The sequence below is a fragment of the Mesoplodon bidens genome (assembly GCF_964165515.1).
Source record: "Mesoplodon bidens genome assembly, chromosome: 1".
NCBI lineage: Eukaryota > Metazoa > Chordata > Mammalia > Artiodactyla > Ziphiidae > Mesoplodon > Mesoplodon bidens.
This window is the reverse complement of record NC_138176.1, coordinates 117593474-117611063: the sequence shown is the minus strand read 5'-3', so window position 1 is coordinate 117611063 and position 17590 is coordinate 117593474. Positions and strand designations below refer to the sequence as shown.

General features: G+C 39.1%; 2 protein-coding genes across 10 annotated transcripts in view; one reads left to right on the top strand and one right to left on the bottom strand.

Moving 5' to 3' along the window:
* ZNF25 (zinc finger protein 25) overlaps positions 1 to 15915 on the bottom strand; it is a 418016-nt gene extending 402101 nt beyond the window's left edge. For 2 of the 3 annotated variants that reach the window (XR_014015762.1, XM_081233314.1), the window contains exons 1-4: positions 15689 to 15915; positions 13297 to 13410; positions 934 to 1060; positions 539 to 634 (exon numbers count right to left, since the gene is read on the bottom strand). Coding sequence is in view for 2 of the 3 variants with exons in the window: in XM_081233314.1 (XP_081089440.1) it covers positions 539 to 634; positions 934 to 1060; positions 13297 to 13311 (238 nt within the window). In the remaining variant the exon portion in view is untranslated. Of the gene's footprint in view, positions 1 to 538; positions 635 to 933; positions 1061 to 7517; positions 7602 to 13296; positions 13411 to 15688 lie in introns of all 3 variants that reach the window. The other variant, XM_081233315.1, reaches the window with a different exon arrangement.
* LOC308616200 (putative zinc finger protein 487) overlaps positions 1 to 17590 on the top strand; it is a 121126-nt gene that overhangs the window by 57207 nt on the left and 46329 nt on the right. For 2 of the 7 annotated variants that reach the window (XR_014015708.1, XM_081232369.1), the window contains exon 6: positions 11252 to 11285. The exons of 4 other annotated variants lie outside the window; for them this stretch is intronic. Coding sequence is in view for 2 of the 3 variants with exons in the window: in XM_081232369.1 (XP_081088495.1) it covers positions 11252 to 11256 (5 nt within the window). In the remaining variant the exon portion in view is untranslated. Of the gene's footprint in view, positions 1 to 11251; positions 11286 to 15246; positions 15683 to 17590 lie in introns of those variants that run through there. One more of the 7 variants, XM_081232370.1, reaches the window with a different exon arrangement.

The following is a 17590-nucleotide window of genomic DNA, read 5'->3' as shown; positions in this document are numbered from 1 at the left end:
AATAAGATGCAGTAGGCAATAAAGCGCCAGACTAATTCTTCACAGAAAATTAGGTGTATTTTATATCAACTCCAAAATAATATAACCGATGAAAGGCATAATGATTTGTAAACTGATTTCAGAGTTTAAAGAGAGAATAGGAAATTAAAATGGGTGCTGAAAACACTAAGGCATTTTGTTGTTAATGAAAGGAGGAAAATGGCATTTGAAAAAATTTATAAGACAGATTTTAAGATTATAGTTGCATACTTTAATGGCAAGGAGTAACTGGGAATTCTAGAAAAAAGACAAAATGAAAGTTTAAGTCAAAGTTAGTATATAGGGAAGAGAAGTGAATCTATTTTAAAAATGTCAAGCAAAAGAGGGAATTTAGATGGAGAACGAAAACTGGAATTGTGATTTATGTTGCTTACATATGCAGATCAAGTATCCTCAATCATTTCCAAAAGTATAGGGCATTTAAAAAAGAGATTCCTGCAAAAAAAATTTCAAAAGTCAAAGGCACCAACCTACTCACAGGTTATAATGTCTAACTTACCAGGGTAGTTCCGACATGGAAATTCTACTTCTAATATCCATGGCTGTTTTCCTTGCTTCAACTTGAAGACTGCATTTGGCTTATTCACACAATAACCTATTAATAGAAAGATGAAGAAAATAATACAAATTGCTTGGAATACAGCAACTCTGAAGGATAAGGAAGTGCAGTATAGGAGCAGAACAAGGAAGGTCCCACACAGGCTTGGCAAATTTAGATTGTATCAGTGGAGTGCATGGGGACAGAAATATTCTTCTGGTACCCAAAATGGATTCATCAACTTTGACCCCTAAAACAAAGCTAATATTCAACCCTATAGGGGACTTAACAAATTCCAGTAACTGAGAAAGGAAATGCAAACTACTGGGAGTTACAGATAGGGAAGATTTCCTCACCCACTGAGATGAGGTGACGATAGTTCTCCTGCATCACTTCCCTATACAGGGTCCTCTGAGCAGCATCCAGCAACTGCCACTCCTCCTGCGTGAATTCCACAGTAACATCCTTGAATGTTACTGGTCCCTGAAACAACATATTTCAGTTAAAACTGAAGTGATCAAAATACAGTACCATCAAAAAGACATGTGAACTGTTAATGTGCTAACTATAGTATTTATTCTGGAGAGTTAGATATACTGCCACCCTGCTTTATACATATATAAAATATTTGTTCAGTATATATTTACGCAGATATCACTCCATGCCTGGAACTCTGCCAGAGATACAGAGATGAATGAAAGCAACTATTCTTTTTTTTTTTTTTTTTTTTGCGGTACGTGGGCCTCTCACTGCTGTGGCCTCTCCCGTTGCAGAGCACAGGCTCTGGACACACAGGCTCAGCGGCCATGGCTCACAGGCCCAGCCGCTCCGCGGCATGTAGGATGTTCCCGGACCGGGGCAGGAACCCGTGTCCCCTGCATTGGCAGGCGGACTCCCAACCACTGCGCCACCAGGGAAGCCCCGAAAGCAACTATTCTTGTCATCAAGGAGCTTACATGCTGACAGGGAGGCAAAGATTAAATTCTTAAATGCAACATGCATAGCAGGTACTATGACAGAAGTATGTACAAGATGACAGATGGTCACAAAGGATGGCCACGATGGTGGAGAAGGAAGACTCTGAGCTCACCTCCTCCCACAGGCACACTGAAATTACAACTATTCACAGAGCAACGATCTCTGAAAATTATCTGAAGAGTAGCAGAAAATATTCCCCACAAGTAAAGATACAAAGAAGGAACCACAATGACATGGGTAGGAGGGGCAGAGACACAGTATAGTCAAGACCCAAAAGCCCGACTAGGTGACCCACAGATGGGAAGATAATCAAAATTGTAGAGGTTCTCCCCAAGGAGTAAGGGGTCCGAGCCCCACATTGGGCTCCCCTGCCTGGGGGGTCCTGCACCAGGAAGACGAACCCCCAGAACGTCTGGCTTTGAAGGCCAGTGCAGCTTGAGAGCCAGAGGGCTATAGAAAACAGAGACTCCACCCTTAAAGGGTGCATGCAAAAATCTGACACGTTCCAAGTCACAGTGCAGAGGGAGTAATTTGAAAGGAGCCTACCTCAGACCCACTTGCTTATCTTGGAGAGCCTCGTGGAGAGGCAGGAGGCAACTGGAACTCCCCCTGGAGACACAGACACTGGCAGCAGCCATTTTGGGAGCTTGTTCTACCATGAGGACACTGGTGCTAATAGGAACCATTCTGAAAGCCTCCCTCTAGCCTATTAGTGCTGGAGGCTTCCATGCCCACCAATGGGCCATCACCAATCCCAGGACACTTCAGGCCATGCAGCCAGCCACGTTGGGTCCCATTCCAGGCACCCCACAGGCCATGCAGCTAGCCAGGCAGGGACCCAGCCCCTCCCAACAGTGGGCCGGGAGCCACTGGATGAGGCAGGGCCTGGCTTCCAACAGGGCTGAGGGTCAGCCCTGCCTACCAGTGTGCCCACAATAGTCAGCCCGCAACAAGGAAGGATTCATGTAGCCCACATATAGGGAACCCATAGAGCTTATAGCTCTGGTGATCAGAGGGGAGTATACTGCTGGGCCTCAGAGGACATCTCCTACATACGATTACTTCTCTAAGATTGGGAAATGTAACCAACCTACCAAATGCATGGAAACAAAAACAGAGGATTAGGCAAAATGAGGAGACAGAGGAATATGTTCCAAACAAAAGAACAAGACAAAACCTCAGAAAAAGAATTAAATGAAGTGGAGATAAGCATTCTACCCTATAAAGACTTAAAATATCTTTTATGAATATAAAGATGAAAACCTTTAACATATTACTAGTAAATCAAATCCAACAAAATAAAAAAATAGATTATAATCTACACCAAGACCCTGTGTGATTTATCCCAGGAATGCAAGAGTGGTTCAACATAAAAAAGTCAATCTATTACAGTAATAGAGCAAAGGGGAAAAAGTAGAAGATCATTTTAATTGATGCACAAAAAGTGTTTGACAGACTTCAACACTCTTTCATGATAAAAACACTCAGTAAACTAGAAATAGAAGGAAATTCCTCAAAATGATAAACAACATTTTTAATCCACCTCTACCCCAAGTAATAGCATACTCAGTAGTAAAAGACTGAAAACTTTCTCCTTATTACCAGGAACAAGACAAGGATGCCTGCTTCTGCCACTTCTAATCCACACTGTACTGGAAGTTCTAGCCAGAGCAGTTTTACAAGAAAAGGATATAAAGGCACCCAAAGTGGAAAGGAAAAAAAAAAAAAAAACTATCTCTATTTGCAGATGACATTGATCTACATATAGAATATCCCAAAGAATCCACAAAAACGAAAACTAATAGAGCTTATAAACAAAGTCGGCACGTTGCAGAATTATAAGATCAACCCACAAAAATTGGTTGTGTTTCTATATACCAGTAATGAAAATTCAAAAGAGAAATTAAGACAATTCCATTTAATGTAGCACCAAAAAGAATAAAATACCTAGGGATAAATTTACTCAAGGAGGTGTAAGACTTATACACTGAAAACTGCAAAACATTGCTGGAAGTATTAAAGAAGATATAAATAAAAGAAATGACATTCTGTGTTCATAGACTATAAGATTTAATATAGTTCAAGTGACAGTACTACTCAAAGGAATCTACAAGTTCAGTGCAATCCCTAATAAAATCCCAATGACTTCTGCACAGAAATGGAAAAGCCAATCCGCAAATTCATATGGAATTCCAAGAAGTCCCTAATAGTCCAAACAAAATTGGGAAAGAAAGAAAGTTGGAGGACTCACACTTATTTCAAATCTTACTATAGAGCTACAGTATAAAAACAGTGTGATTGGCATAAAGATAGACATACTGTGCAATGGGATAGAAATGAGAGTCTAGAAATAAAGCCATACACCTATGGCCACCTGATTTTCAACAAGGAAGACAAAACCATTCAATGGAGAAAGAATAGTTTCTTCAACAAATGGCACTGTGACAACCAAATGTCCACATGCATAAGAACGAAACCTGACCTCTACCTCACCCCATATAAAAAAAATTAACTCAAAATAGATCACTGACCTAAATATTAAGAGCTAAAACTATAAAACTCAGAAGAAAACATAGGAATAAATTTCCTTACCTTGAATTTGGCAATGGATTCTAGATATGACACCAAAAGTACAAGCAGTAAAAGAAAAATAAACTAACTTTATTTAAAATATAAAACTTTTAAAAATTTAAAAATTTAGAACTTTAAAACTTTTATGGGGACTTCCCTGGCGGTCCAGCGGTTAAGACTCCATGCTTCCAATGCAAGGGGCGCAGGTTTGATCCCTGGTCAGGGACCTAAGATCCCACATGCCATGTGGCGTGGCAGCCAAGGAAATATATATATATGTATATGTTTCTTTTTCATAGTGTATTCTTTGAAAGCAAATCACTAAGTCTAGCTCATAATCGAGAAAAGAGGGAATAAGCCCCACCTCTAAGAGGGAGCAGAATCTAGATATATTACTTGGAATTACTTGGAATCCTTCAAAGGGCTCTCTTTTCCCCATTTATTTATTTATTCAGTCACTTACTTACATCAGTATGGTCTCAAATATTTAATGCTTTGGGTTAGAATCCAATACCATCTTATTTATTTTTTTGCTCAAATTGTTCTAGCTTTGCCATGAGAAGCTCTTTCGGGTTGGTGCCCACGTCCATTTGACGTGTCTCCATCACCCTGTTTTTGAGCACTTCCTTAATTTCTGACAGTACAAAATGCTCTGGACTTATTTTGTACTACCCTCGCCTCTGCCCCAAAATCAATCAATTTCTCCATGGAATTCTGGTTCCTTTTATTGTAGAATGATATTTAGAAAGCAAGATCTGTGTGCTGGCTTTGCTCATGGCTACTGAGGTGTCATTACTTATAGGCCCTCTCAGCAGACAGTTAGTAAATATATGTTTGCATATTAACTCATGTATATACACATATCTTTAATTATTTCTGTATCTATTGTATACGTGCTAAGTTAATATGTATTAAGATAACATATATACATTTGCTTTTCAGTAAATGGCACTGGAAATAATGGGCATCTATATATAAAAATGAACCTTAGCCAATAACTTATACTTTATACAAAAATCAACTCAAAACGAATTATAGACCTAAATATGAAATGTTAAACTCCAAAATTTTTTAGAAGAAAAGTCTTTGTGACTTCAAAATAAGCAAAGACTTTTTAGACATGATACCAAAAGAAACTAAAAAGAAAAATATGGAATTCATCACATGTTTGTGAGAGACACTGTTAGGTGAATGCAAAGAGTAGCCAGAGATAGTGAGGAAAATACTTGAAAATCACAAATTAACAAAGCATTGTACTTGTATCCAGAACATATAAAGAACTCTCAACATTCATTAAGAAAACAACCCAATTTTAAAATGAACAGAAGATTTGAAGAGACACTCACAAAAGATGATATATGGATAACAAACAAGCACATCAAAAGATTCAGTATCATTAGTCATTAGAAAAATAAAAATTAAAACCATAATAGGATAGCAATACACACCTATCAAAACGACTTAAAGAAAAAAAAACTGAAATACCAAGTGCTGACAAGAATGGGAAGCAAGGGACTTCCCTGGTGGCTCAGTGGTTAAGAATCTGCCTGCCACTGCAGGGGACACAGGTTTGAGCCCTGGTCTGGGAAGATCCCACATGCCGCGGAGCAATTAAGCCCGTGCACCACAACTACTGAGCACCTGTGCCACAACTACTGAAGCCCGTGAGCCTAGAGCCTGTGCTCCGCAACAAGAGAAGCCACGGCAATGAGAAGCCTACGCACCACGAGGAAGAGTAGCCCCCGCTCGCCTCAACTAGGGAAAGCCCGCATGCAGCAACAAAGACCCAGTGCAGCCAAAAATAAAGAAATAAAGAAGAAAAAAAAAAGAATGGGAAGCAAGTGGAACTCTGATACATTGTGGTAAGAATACAAGCTACTCAGGAAAACAGTTTGGCAGTTTCTTATAAAGTTAATTATAACAGGACCATATGACATGGTAAGCACATGCCTAGGTATTTACCCAAGAGAAATTAAAATCTGTGTACACACAGACATCTGAATGCAAATGTTTATAACAGCTCTTTTCATAATTGCCAAAACCCCCCAGAAACAACCCAAATATTTTTCAGCTGGTGTGTGAGGTATACACATACAACTGAATATTATTTAGCAGTAAAAAAAAGTACTGATATATGCAACAGCATGATCGAATCTCAAATGCATCATGCTAAATGAAAGTAGGTAGTCTCAAAAAACTACATACTATGTGATTCAATTTACATGACATTCATGAAAAGGCAAAACTATACAGATGAAGAATAAATTGGTGATTGCTAGGAATTAGTGATGGGGAGACTACATAGAGGGAACCAAGGAAATTCTGAGGTGATTAAACTGTTCTGTATCTTGACTGTGGTGATGATTACATGTCTTTATGCATGTGTCAAAAGTCATTGAATGTACATCCAAAAAAAGTGAATTTTGCTGTAAGTTAGAGAGTAAAATAAAAACAAAGCACAAAACTAAAACAACTTCACACCCATGACACACCCATTACTACTCTCAAAAAAAAGAAGACCCAAAAAACAAAGAAAATCAGAAAATATCAAATATTGGCAAGGATGTGGAGAAGCTGGAGCCCTTGTGCATTGCTGGTGGGAATGTTAAATGGTCCAGCCACTATGGAATATAGTATGGCAGTTCCTCAAAAAAAATTAAACATAGAATTACCATATGATGCAGCAATTCCACTCCTAGTTATGTATCCAAAAGAATTCAAAGCAGGGACACAAACATATTTGTACACCAATGTTCATAATAACAATATTATTCACAATAGCTACAAGGTATAAGCAACCCAGGTGTCCATCAACAAATGTAAACAAAATTATGTACATTACATAAGCAAAATGGAATATTATTCAGCCTCTAAAAGGAAGGACATTCTGTGACATGCTACAACATGGATGAACCTTGAAGACACTGTTCTGAGTGAAATAAGCCAGGACAAATACTATGTGATTCTACTCATATAAGGCACCTAGAGTAGTCAAATTCATAGAGACAGAAAGTAGAATGGTGGTTCCCAACGTATGCGGGGAGTGGGGAGTTAGTGTTTAATTTGTGTGGAGTTTCAGTGTGGGATGATGAAAAGAGTTCTGGAGATGGATGGTGGTGACGGTTGCACAACAATGTAAATGTACTTAATGCCACAGAGCTATACATTTAAAATTGGTTATGATGGTAAATTTTGTTATGTGTATTTTACTACAATTAAAAATAAGTCAACTATACTTTAATTTTAAAAAAGAAAAATAAAAGAAAAAAACAAAACCCCCAAAACACACTAAAAATAGCTATACAAAAGCATCAAATATTAACTTAAGCACTAGAATTTGAGAGGTAAAGATCCAAGAAAAAAGTGAAATTAATTATGATGAGTCTTATACCTCTGGTTAGCATTTTCAGGGCATTTTCCAATTTCATAGCCAGGGCAAAAATGTAGAGCAGAAAGCAGCTCAGAGCCAGCATCTCTAAAATAAGCATAAAGAAACAAATTCTGAATGGAAACAAATTCTGAGATGCAAAGGAGAAGCTGATCTTAACTTTAACGAGAACAAGCCCCTAACCTAGTGTTTTCTAAAATCAGAGATCTGAGAATCCAAAGGTGAACAAGAGATAAAATTCAGAAGAGACAAATATTTCAAAGGACAACAGAAAACCACAACTTATTTCATTCTTGGGGGCAAGTAGGGAAGAGAGGAAACTGGTTCAACTTTTAACAAACTTTTAATGTTTGCTTATGGTCTTGTGTGATGTATTAGCATCCCTAAGAACCCTGGTCACAAAGCAAGTCAACACCAACTTGCCTTTTGATACTACCTGGTGACTGAGTGGGAGTTTCATATTCAGGAGGTCCCCAAACATAAGCTTAGTATCTGTAGAACTTTTTGCGGGCCTCTCACTGCTGTGGCCTCTCCTATTGCGGAGCACAGCCTCAGCAGCCATGGCTCACGGGCCTAGCCGCTCCGCGGCATGTGGGATCCTCCCGGACTGGGGCACGAACCTGTGTCCCCTGCATTGGCAGGCGGACTCTCAACCACTGCGCCACCAGGGAAGCCCCCTCTGTAGAACTTTTTTACTTCCTCTCAAATGTCTCAAAGTGGTCAGTTTATTTTAAGTTGGGGAAGCAGTTTCTGGAACCAAAGGAAAGCTCCATAATTTATATGGATGCTCTGAAGTACAAACACTCACCCTTTTCCCCCCACAGACCTTTACTGAGTGCATGGCCACAACCCTCCAAAGGCTGGGAGCAGAGCACCAGGGCAGGAAGAGATGTCTCAGGTGCTAAAAGCTCTACAGGGCAGCAACTCCTCAGTCACCCCAAAGAAAAGCTGGTGGCTGAGCTAAAAGCTCATCAGTGGAGCTTTGGTGGTGTTCACAACCCAAGCCCCGCTGAAGGGAAAGCCTTGATACTGCCCTCCATCGTGTGAAGCTTGGTGGTGAACAGTACCTCACTAAAGCCCAGGGCCATCTCAGCTACATATTTGACTTAGCGAGAAGACAGAGGAAGGGATGTGACATTTTCTGGAGGTATTATTTACTTCAATCCCTATTGTACTTTTATACATAATGTCTAGCACATAATAAAGAAATAGGAGACATGCAAAGAAGTAGAAAATTTTGATTCATACTGAAGAAAGGAGCCTATTGAAACAGACCTACAGATTAACCTAGATGTTGGGATTAGCAGATAAGGATTTTAAAGTAATTACACTAAAACTAAATGACCTAGTGAAAAAAAATTGAGAATATAAATGAAATGATGCAGAATCTTAGCAGAGAAAGAAAAGCAAAAGAAAAAACAGGAATTTTTAGAACTGAATGATACAATATCAGAAGTGGATTCTACAGGCTTATGAATGAAGAGAATTAACAGAGCAAAAGAAGGATGCCATGAACTTGAAAACAGTCAGCTCAATAGAAATATCCAAACTAAAGGACACACACACGCACAAAAAAAAAACCCAAACTGAACAGAGCATCTGAACATTTAGGACAATATGTACATATTTCAACACTGTGTAATTGGGATTTTAGAAAGAAAAAAAGAATGATGCAAAGAAACTATCTGAAGAATGAGTTCCAAGAATTTTAAAAAATGATGAAAGGCAATAACCTACTGGGCATATACCCTGAGAAAACCATAATTCAAAAAGAGTCATGTACCAAAATGTTCATTGCAGCTCTATTTACAATAGCCAGGACATGGAAGCAACCTAAGTGTCCACTGACAGATGAATGGATAAAGAAGATGTGGCACATATATACAATGGAATATTACTCAGCCATAAAAAGGAACAAAACTGAGTTATTTGTAGTGAGGTGGATGGACCTAGAGACTGTCACACAGAGTGAAGTAAGTCAGAAAGAGAAAAACAAATACCGTATGCTAACACATATATATGGAATCTAAAAAAAAAAAATGGTCAGAAGAACCTAGGAGCAAGATGGGAATAAAGATGCAGACCAACTAGATAATGGACTTGAGGATACGGGGAGGGGGAAGGGTAAGCTGGGACAAAGTGAGAGAGTGGCATGGACATATATACACTACCAAACATAAAATAGATAGCTAGTGGGAAGCAGCCGCATAGCACAGGGAGATCAGCTTGGTGCTCTGTGACCACCTAGAGGGGTGGGATAGGAAGGGCGGGAGGGAGGGAGACGCAAGAGGGAAGAGATATGGAGATATATGTTTATGTATAGCTGATTCACTTTGTTGTACAACAGAAACTAATACACCATTGTAAAGCAATTATACTCCAATAAAGATGTTAAAAAAAAAGGCAACAACCCACAAATCTTTGTCATCCTTCAAAAGGGATAAATGCAAAACAAATCATGCCTGTGTGCATCACGGTCTAACTATTAAAAACTAAAGATAAAATGAAAATCTTAAGCACAGAGGAAAAGAACACATTATATTCAGGTGGATAACAGTAAGATGAAGACTAGCTTCTCATGAGAAACAACAGAAGCCAGAAGACAAAGACATCCTAAAAATGCAGATACAAAGAAAACTCTTGACAAAGTTCTATATCCGGCAAAATATCCTTCAAAAACCAAGGTGAGATAAAGACATTTTCAGAAAGACCACCCAAGTAAATTTGTCACCATCAGTGCTGAAATAATACATGAAATAATAAAATGAGTTGCTTAGGCTGAAGGGAAAAGATATCAGAGAGAACCCCAGACCTGTAGGAAGGAATAAAGAGCTCCCAAAGCACATATGAACAAAAACACAAGAGTTTTATTTACACACACACACACACACACACACACACACACGTTTCTTTAAAAGATGAATACTGTTTAAAGCAAAAATAACAAGTATTTGAGGTTAAAGATATATGTATAAGTGAGATACAAGACAAGGACCACAGGGTGAGGAGGCTGTAAAGAGAATTATACTGATAAAAGTTTATTACACTGTTCATGAATACAGTATTTGAAGACACCATTATTTTAATGGTGCATGTTGTAACCTCCAGATTCAGCAATAAGCAAAATAACACACAAAAATAAAGCTTCAAAGTCAATAAAGGAGATACAATGTAATACACAAAATACTCAAATACTCAATCCAAGGGAAGTACAGTAAATCTAATAAGGATAAAAAGAAATATAGATATAAACATACTAGGATAAAAGATATCTTAAAAAGCAGCTAGCCCCAAACAGACAAATTTATTTCAAAGGTGTGACAGGTGTAACAGGTGAATTTTCAATAGTACCAGTAGTAGAAGACAATGAATGCTTTTCAGTGTTTTAAAAGGTAAGAACTGTCAACCAGTATTTCTATACACAGTGAAAAAGCTCTTCGTGGATATTTCATATAAAGAAAACTGAGAATTTTCCACCAGCAGACCCTCACTAAAACAAGCAAGCAAGCAGAATAGAAACAATAACTATAAAGAATGTTTTCAAACAGCAGAAATTGATGGCAGCAGAACTTGAGAGATGCAAGAAGGAATAAAAAAGACTTTCTAATCTGGCCAAAATGCCTAAAAAAATCCAATTATCTGCACAAAATAAATTTTTCCAAGAGTAGGTAGTGATGACTGTACTTAAAACTACTTCAAAAAACAAAGGGGCTCACTAGTTATTTCTTTTGTTCCAGACTGACCATTCAGCAATTAATTACAGAGCATAAGGTAAGAAAAACATCATGTGCCACACCTGAACAAATGCTGGATAAGGAAATTTTCATATATAAGGTATAAATGTGTTCAAGACTGACCAAAGCAGAACCGTAGAATAGGTTAAATTTTTCTAGAGTCTCTTTTTTTCCACCATCAGGCCTAAAGGCTATGATGTCTAATTAATAATAGATAATGTCCACACTGGAAATTTATGTTATAGTAATAATAACAACACTTCAAAAGTTGGCTGTGAGGATTATGTTAAGATAAACTATGTCAAGGGCTTTCCAAAGGGCTGGGCATTTAATTAATTGCTAAATATGCTGGGGTTTTTTTTGTTTGTTTGTTTGTTTGTTGTTTTTTTTTTTTTGCGGTACGCGGGCCTCTCACTGCCGTGGCCTCTCCCGTCGCAGAGCACAGGCTCCGGACGCACAGGCTCAGCGGCCATGGCTCACGGGCCCAGCCGCTCCGCAGCACGTGGGATCCTCCCAGACCGGGGCACGAACCCGCGTCCCCTGCATGGGCAGGCGGACTCTCAACCACTGCGCCACCAGGGAAGCCCTGTTTTGTTTTTAAAAATTAAAAAGCAAAGAAATGGTTACCACAGAATTCAGGATTCCTTTTCTCTGGGTAATGGTGGGATGAGATTAAGGAAGGGCATACAGGGGCTTCAATTTTCAATTAGTAATTTTCATTGCTTAAGCCAGATATGGGATACAGTGGTGTTACTTAATCAGTATTCCCTAAATTATACATATACATGTATGTACATTACTTGCATAAAGTATGATTTTTTTAATATTTAATGAACCAATAAAATCAAAATTCATGTCTTCTACAGCCTACAAAGTCATATATATTCTACTCCCTTCTACCTCTTAGATCTTACCTCTTACTGTTCTCCCCAAAGTTCACTTTTCTCTAGTTTCAGTATCCTAAATACTGTTTCTGGAACATGCCTCAGGGTGTATGCATTTGCTATTCCTATATGTAGTACGCTCTTCCTCCAGATTTCTACCTGGCTCTCTCTCGTTTAATTCAAGAGATTCCTCAAATATTACCTTTTAGAGTGGCATTCCCTAACCAACTTATTACCTGTTCCTCATTTCTAACACTCTGTCCTCTTAAACTGCTTGAGTTTGCCTCTGAGCGGATACATCAGAAATATTACTCAAATGTTGACACATTTTATTATTTAATATTAAAGAATCACATTTGTTAATATCCTTACCAATCTCATCAGAAAAGTCTCTAAGTATCAGCATTTGTCAACTTCACAAGTTTTCCAACATTCTAATTTTCACTTGAAAGCTCAACTTTTAATATTAGCAACAAATACTAAGTTATTTTCCTTGAAATGACAGGCTCACATCACTCATTGTTGAGAAAATGTTTGAATACCATGTGAATACCGTAGTTTGTCTGCCAGTTGCTCTTTCACATAAAAATGATATTCCATGAAAAAAAGTGGCTAGGTGAGCTCACAAATCAATCACACAAGTGCTTTTCCTCAAGACAACCAACCATCATACTTCAGTATGCCGCAAAAGTACTTTAGGTGAACTTGCCATTTCATCCCACTGAATATTAAAAAGATTTGTACTCAAGGGTCAAGATTTAATAACATTAGTAACTTTTACTGTTTCATCAAGGATATCCTTAAGTAAAGGTGGCAGTTTTTTTACTACTGCAGAGGAAGACAATGTCATTGGTGTCATCACCCTGATGTATGCCAGATAGGCAGCAATCTATTGCTTTTACACCATCATTGCTAATGTCGTCAGTGTAAAAGGCAATTTGCATCTTGGTATTATGTTTTGACTTCACAAACCCTCTGAAAGGGTCTTGGGGCTCCCAGACCACACCTTGGAACTGCTGTTGTATTCAAACAGTATTTTCCCTGAAGGTGATTTTTAACAATTTCCACTTTTCTAATTTAATATATGGGCTCTCTTTCATAAAATTCACTGAAAAGACACACACACAGAGTGAAATAAAGTTAAGAGGTAAATAAATGACTCACCCGGAACTTGTTCATTTTCTGCTGCTATTGGAAAGTATAGAAACTATGAAGTCAGCACAGGGAAAGTTGGAAGACAGAAGTCATAAGAGACCTTATCTTGCAGTCAGGAATCACCTGTGAGAAATTTACATACAACATTTTAGTAAAAGATAAACCTCTGGGAAAATGTCTCTTTGAGCCATGAGAAGGAATAGGAAGGACCATGATAAAGGAGTACCCACCTGACCACTGGTGACTCTCATATAATCTTGATGAATCTGGGACATTTTTGAACCTAAACATTTCTTTCATATTGGCTGTTTTGAAAATTATATGTCCATTACTAAATAACACAAAAGAATATAAAACTTAAATGTCCAATAATAGCAGATTAGTTAAGGAAGGTATATAATATATATCCAAAGTATGGAACCCTATGCTGACATTAAAAATGATGTTGAAGAGAAACGTCTATTGATATGGAAAATCTTTTAAGTTACATGTCATAACAATTTTTCCTATTGATACTATAAACCCCACAAGGTTAGAAAGTCTTCAGAGCTCTCGAAAATAAGATGTTTCATCTCTCTAAATTTCAGTTTCTCCAAAATCACTTCTCCAAAAACCCTATTTTGACTAAAGTATGGGACAGTGACAGGGAGGCTTCAGTTCTATGCTAAGCTCTGCTATTAACAAACCTAGTGACTATCTTAGTTTCTATGTTATTATCTTTATTTTTTAACATCTTTATTGGAGTATAATTGCTTTACAATGGTGTGTTGTGTTAGTTTCTATTGTACAACAAAGTGAATCAGCTATACATATACATATATGTCCATTATCTCTTCCCTCTTGTGTCTCCCTCCCACCCCCCCATCCCACCCCTCTAGGTGGTCACAAAGCACCAAGCTGATCTCCCTGTGCTATGTGGCTGCTTCCCACTTATGCTATTATCTTTAACATGAGAAGGAATTAGGTAATTTTAAACAATCATGTACTATTCTGATTCTGTAAGTCTTCATTCAGTACCACAAATCCAACAGAACCCCAGAATTCACTGTCCCCTCTAACCCTGGGCTGGGGCCTAGAGTAAAATGTAATTAGGTCTTGATGAATTCTGACATGGCCATCTAAACTGTTGACACTAACACAAATATAACTTCTAAAACAACAATTTGGCATCATAATCCCAAAATAGGCACTTCACATGGGGAGCAAAAGGTAACTAGATGCCAAAATGCCGAGGAAGAAGAAACCAGAAGAAACCACTTCCAGCTGCCCTGGTACTTACACGATGCCTACTTACTAAAGCCTAGATACACCATCCAATCAGAGGCATTATGATATCACCTTCATAATATGGAGCATGGATGAAATCACAGTTTTCATCCTTAAAAAAGTCTGTCCCATTTCCCCTCTGGCCTGGATAGGATTCTCAGCTTCTCCAGTAAAACTTAAAATTCAGGGTTTCAACTATGGTTTAAATTCACATGTGTAACAGTCGTCTGGGTATAGAGACAGGTTAGAGAATGCAGGAAAGGCCTTAACCTTTTACACAGGAGTTCTAAGGAAGCCTCAAGAATTTTTGAAAATAGAATACTACATTGTACGATTAGGTCCACTAAACTCTAATCTGCTCAGGGACAATCACTGGATTAAATACAACCCAAGGCTGTGGATTTTAGGGTGGGAAGCAGCATGAAATACGAGTAAAACAAATCCCTGCTAATGATGGCTAAGCCAGTTATCTCTCTGAACCTTCGGTACTTGTATTTATTAAAATGGAGGTGGTAAATACGGATTCAAAGGATGGTTATGATGATTAAGATGATTAAATGAGCCAATAATGAAAAGAACAGCATACCTTTTAATGAGAAAAGCAGCTCACCTTTATTGAATCCTTATCGTACTTTATATACACTACCCTATTCAATACAAGAAACCGCCCTAAAGGCTATTATAATTTTACAGATGAGTATCCGAGTCGTACCCAGATGAACCTGCCCATTTACCGGCGGGCGCTGGCCTTGAGCCAGGGCCCCTCAGGCTTTACAACCCACGTCTCCAGCAGCCAGCGCCGCCCACGCGCCAGAGCCGACGTGACGGGTTTGGCATCTACGTCACAAACGGCTGTTCTCGCGCGCGTACATCCCGCTATGCCCGGCGCCCCAGGCCTCCTCCAGCCGCCCCTTTCACGCAGGTCGAGAAACACGGCTTCTGGGGAGGAACCGCACTGCGGACAGCCAGCCTCCGCGCCAGGCCCCCTGCCTGGCCTCCTCCCCAGTCCTCCTCGGAGGCCAGTCCGGCGCTCAGAGAAGGGGGGCGGCTGCCAGGGTCTCCGACTCGGCGCGGCCGCGGAGACCGGCTTCCCCCCGCCCCCGGCCTAGCGCCCGCACCGAAGCCTCCGACACACCTGCAGGGGCTCGGCCTCAGCTCCCGGCCCGCGCAGGTTCCAGGCCCCGCCCTCCGCGGCGCCGAGCGGACTGGAGGCGCCTGAGTCCTCTCCCAGCCGGGGAGCGAGACGGAGAATGGCGGCTGCTGAGGGGAGGTGGAATTGCTCATGCGCGAAACACTCCCGCGCCCCACGCAGGCACTGCGCGTCCCGGGAGCCTCCCGGCGCCTCCACTTCGGATGACGTCAAGAGGGTAGGCTTCTTCCCGCGGTCCGAGTGTTTTTTGCCGGCCCGGTCATTTCCTTACTCGCAGTGGTAACGGATTAGAACTGGCCACCCGCTTGAAAGCAGGAAGCTACCTTGAGGTAGTGCGATGCATTATCGATAGTAATCGAAAGATAGTACTCGGAACTAAGTACAGTAGTACATTCAAAGAATAACACCCTGTAACAGCTGACTTTATTTTAGGAGTATTAGCTTTCAGAATTATGGAAATGATACATGAAACGTGATGAAAACATGAATAAGCTAAAACAGAAGACGAGTCGTACACATCCCACTTTACAAAAGGAATAAACCTCGCTTAATGTTAGGTGCACACTCTTCTGAGATTTTTACTCAAATTTTACGCTAATGGTATAATATATTTTGACTATTACTTCACTAAGGAATACATACTGAATGTATGCTGATTTTCTGATCTAACTTTATGACATCAGTTTACTCTGGGCCAACAATAGAAATGTTTCCTCTCAATTACAAAAATACTAAATTTTTATAATAAAATTAACTTAAAAAACATGTGGAATCCATATAGAGAAAATATATATACATATCTGAATAATGTGTGCCCATGTGTGCATATCTGTATACACACACACACACACACCAATATCCTGGGTGGGAGGTGTTGGGGAAATGATTAAAAATAGTCTCTTGCCAACCCAGAAAATCCTCTCCACAAATGGAGAAAGAAAAAATTATTAATTATTTTATTAATGAACTAAGCATTAAACTAGACTGCAATGCGCATTCCAGGCAATCTGCTAATGAGTTTGCAGACAGAAATATCACACTTTTATGTAGCTAGGCAGATACAACCCTTTCTATGTACTAAGATAAGAGAACTTGACAACACCATTTACTACACATTGTTCATCCTAAATTCACACGGTAATTGGGGTGGCCATTTCTATTATTTAATTGCCTTTATCCAAATGAAAAGTAAAGTTTCTTACATCTCTGTGACAAGCAAGTAGCTACAACTTGTAGCCAAAAGCCTAGGAGTTTACCACAGACACAGGGAGATGGGGTGCTATCTTCCTTAATGTTTATTTACATTTCAAAGACATAGCTCCAAGGCCTTTAACAAAGATATTCCTGGGTTGTAAAACTAACAAGAGGTTTATTTACTTTTTTAAAAGATTTGCATGCATCTCAAAGGGACAGAAAAAAGGATTTCAGTTACAAGTTTTCTCAAGGAAATGCTCTAAGAAAAGAGGGGAGGAAAATCTTTTCCCCTTTTTGAACCAGGGAAAATACAATTTTTTAATATTTGTATTTACTCTTACAGGAAACTATAAAACTTAACAAGTTAAATCAAAATGACAATTTTTTTCTGAGAGTTTGGTTTTGTTTTCCTTGACAAATAATTTTAAACTTCATCAGGAAATATATAACCTCAGAGAATAGGGAGGAAATTTTATTGGAAATGCATATTATTATAAACAATTTAAAAGTTTGGTGCTGACTTCAAAGAAGAACGGAAACAGATCCAAATACATAAGAATTGAGTATATGTTAAAATAGTTATTTCAGGGCTTCCCTGGTGGAGCAGTGGTTGAGAATCTGCCTGCCAATGCAGGGGACACAGTTTCGAGCCCTGGTCCGGGAAGATCCCACATGCCGCGGAGCAACTAAGCC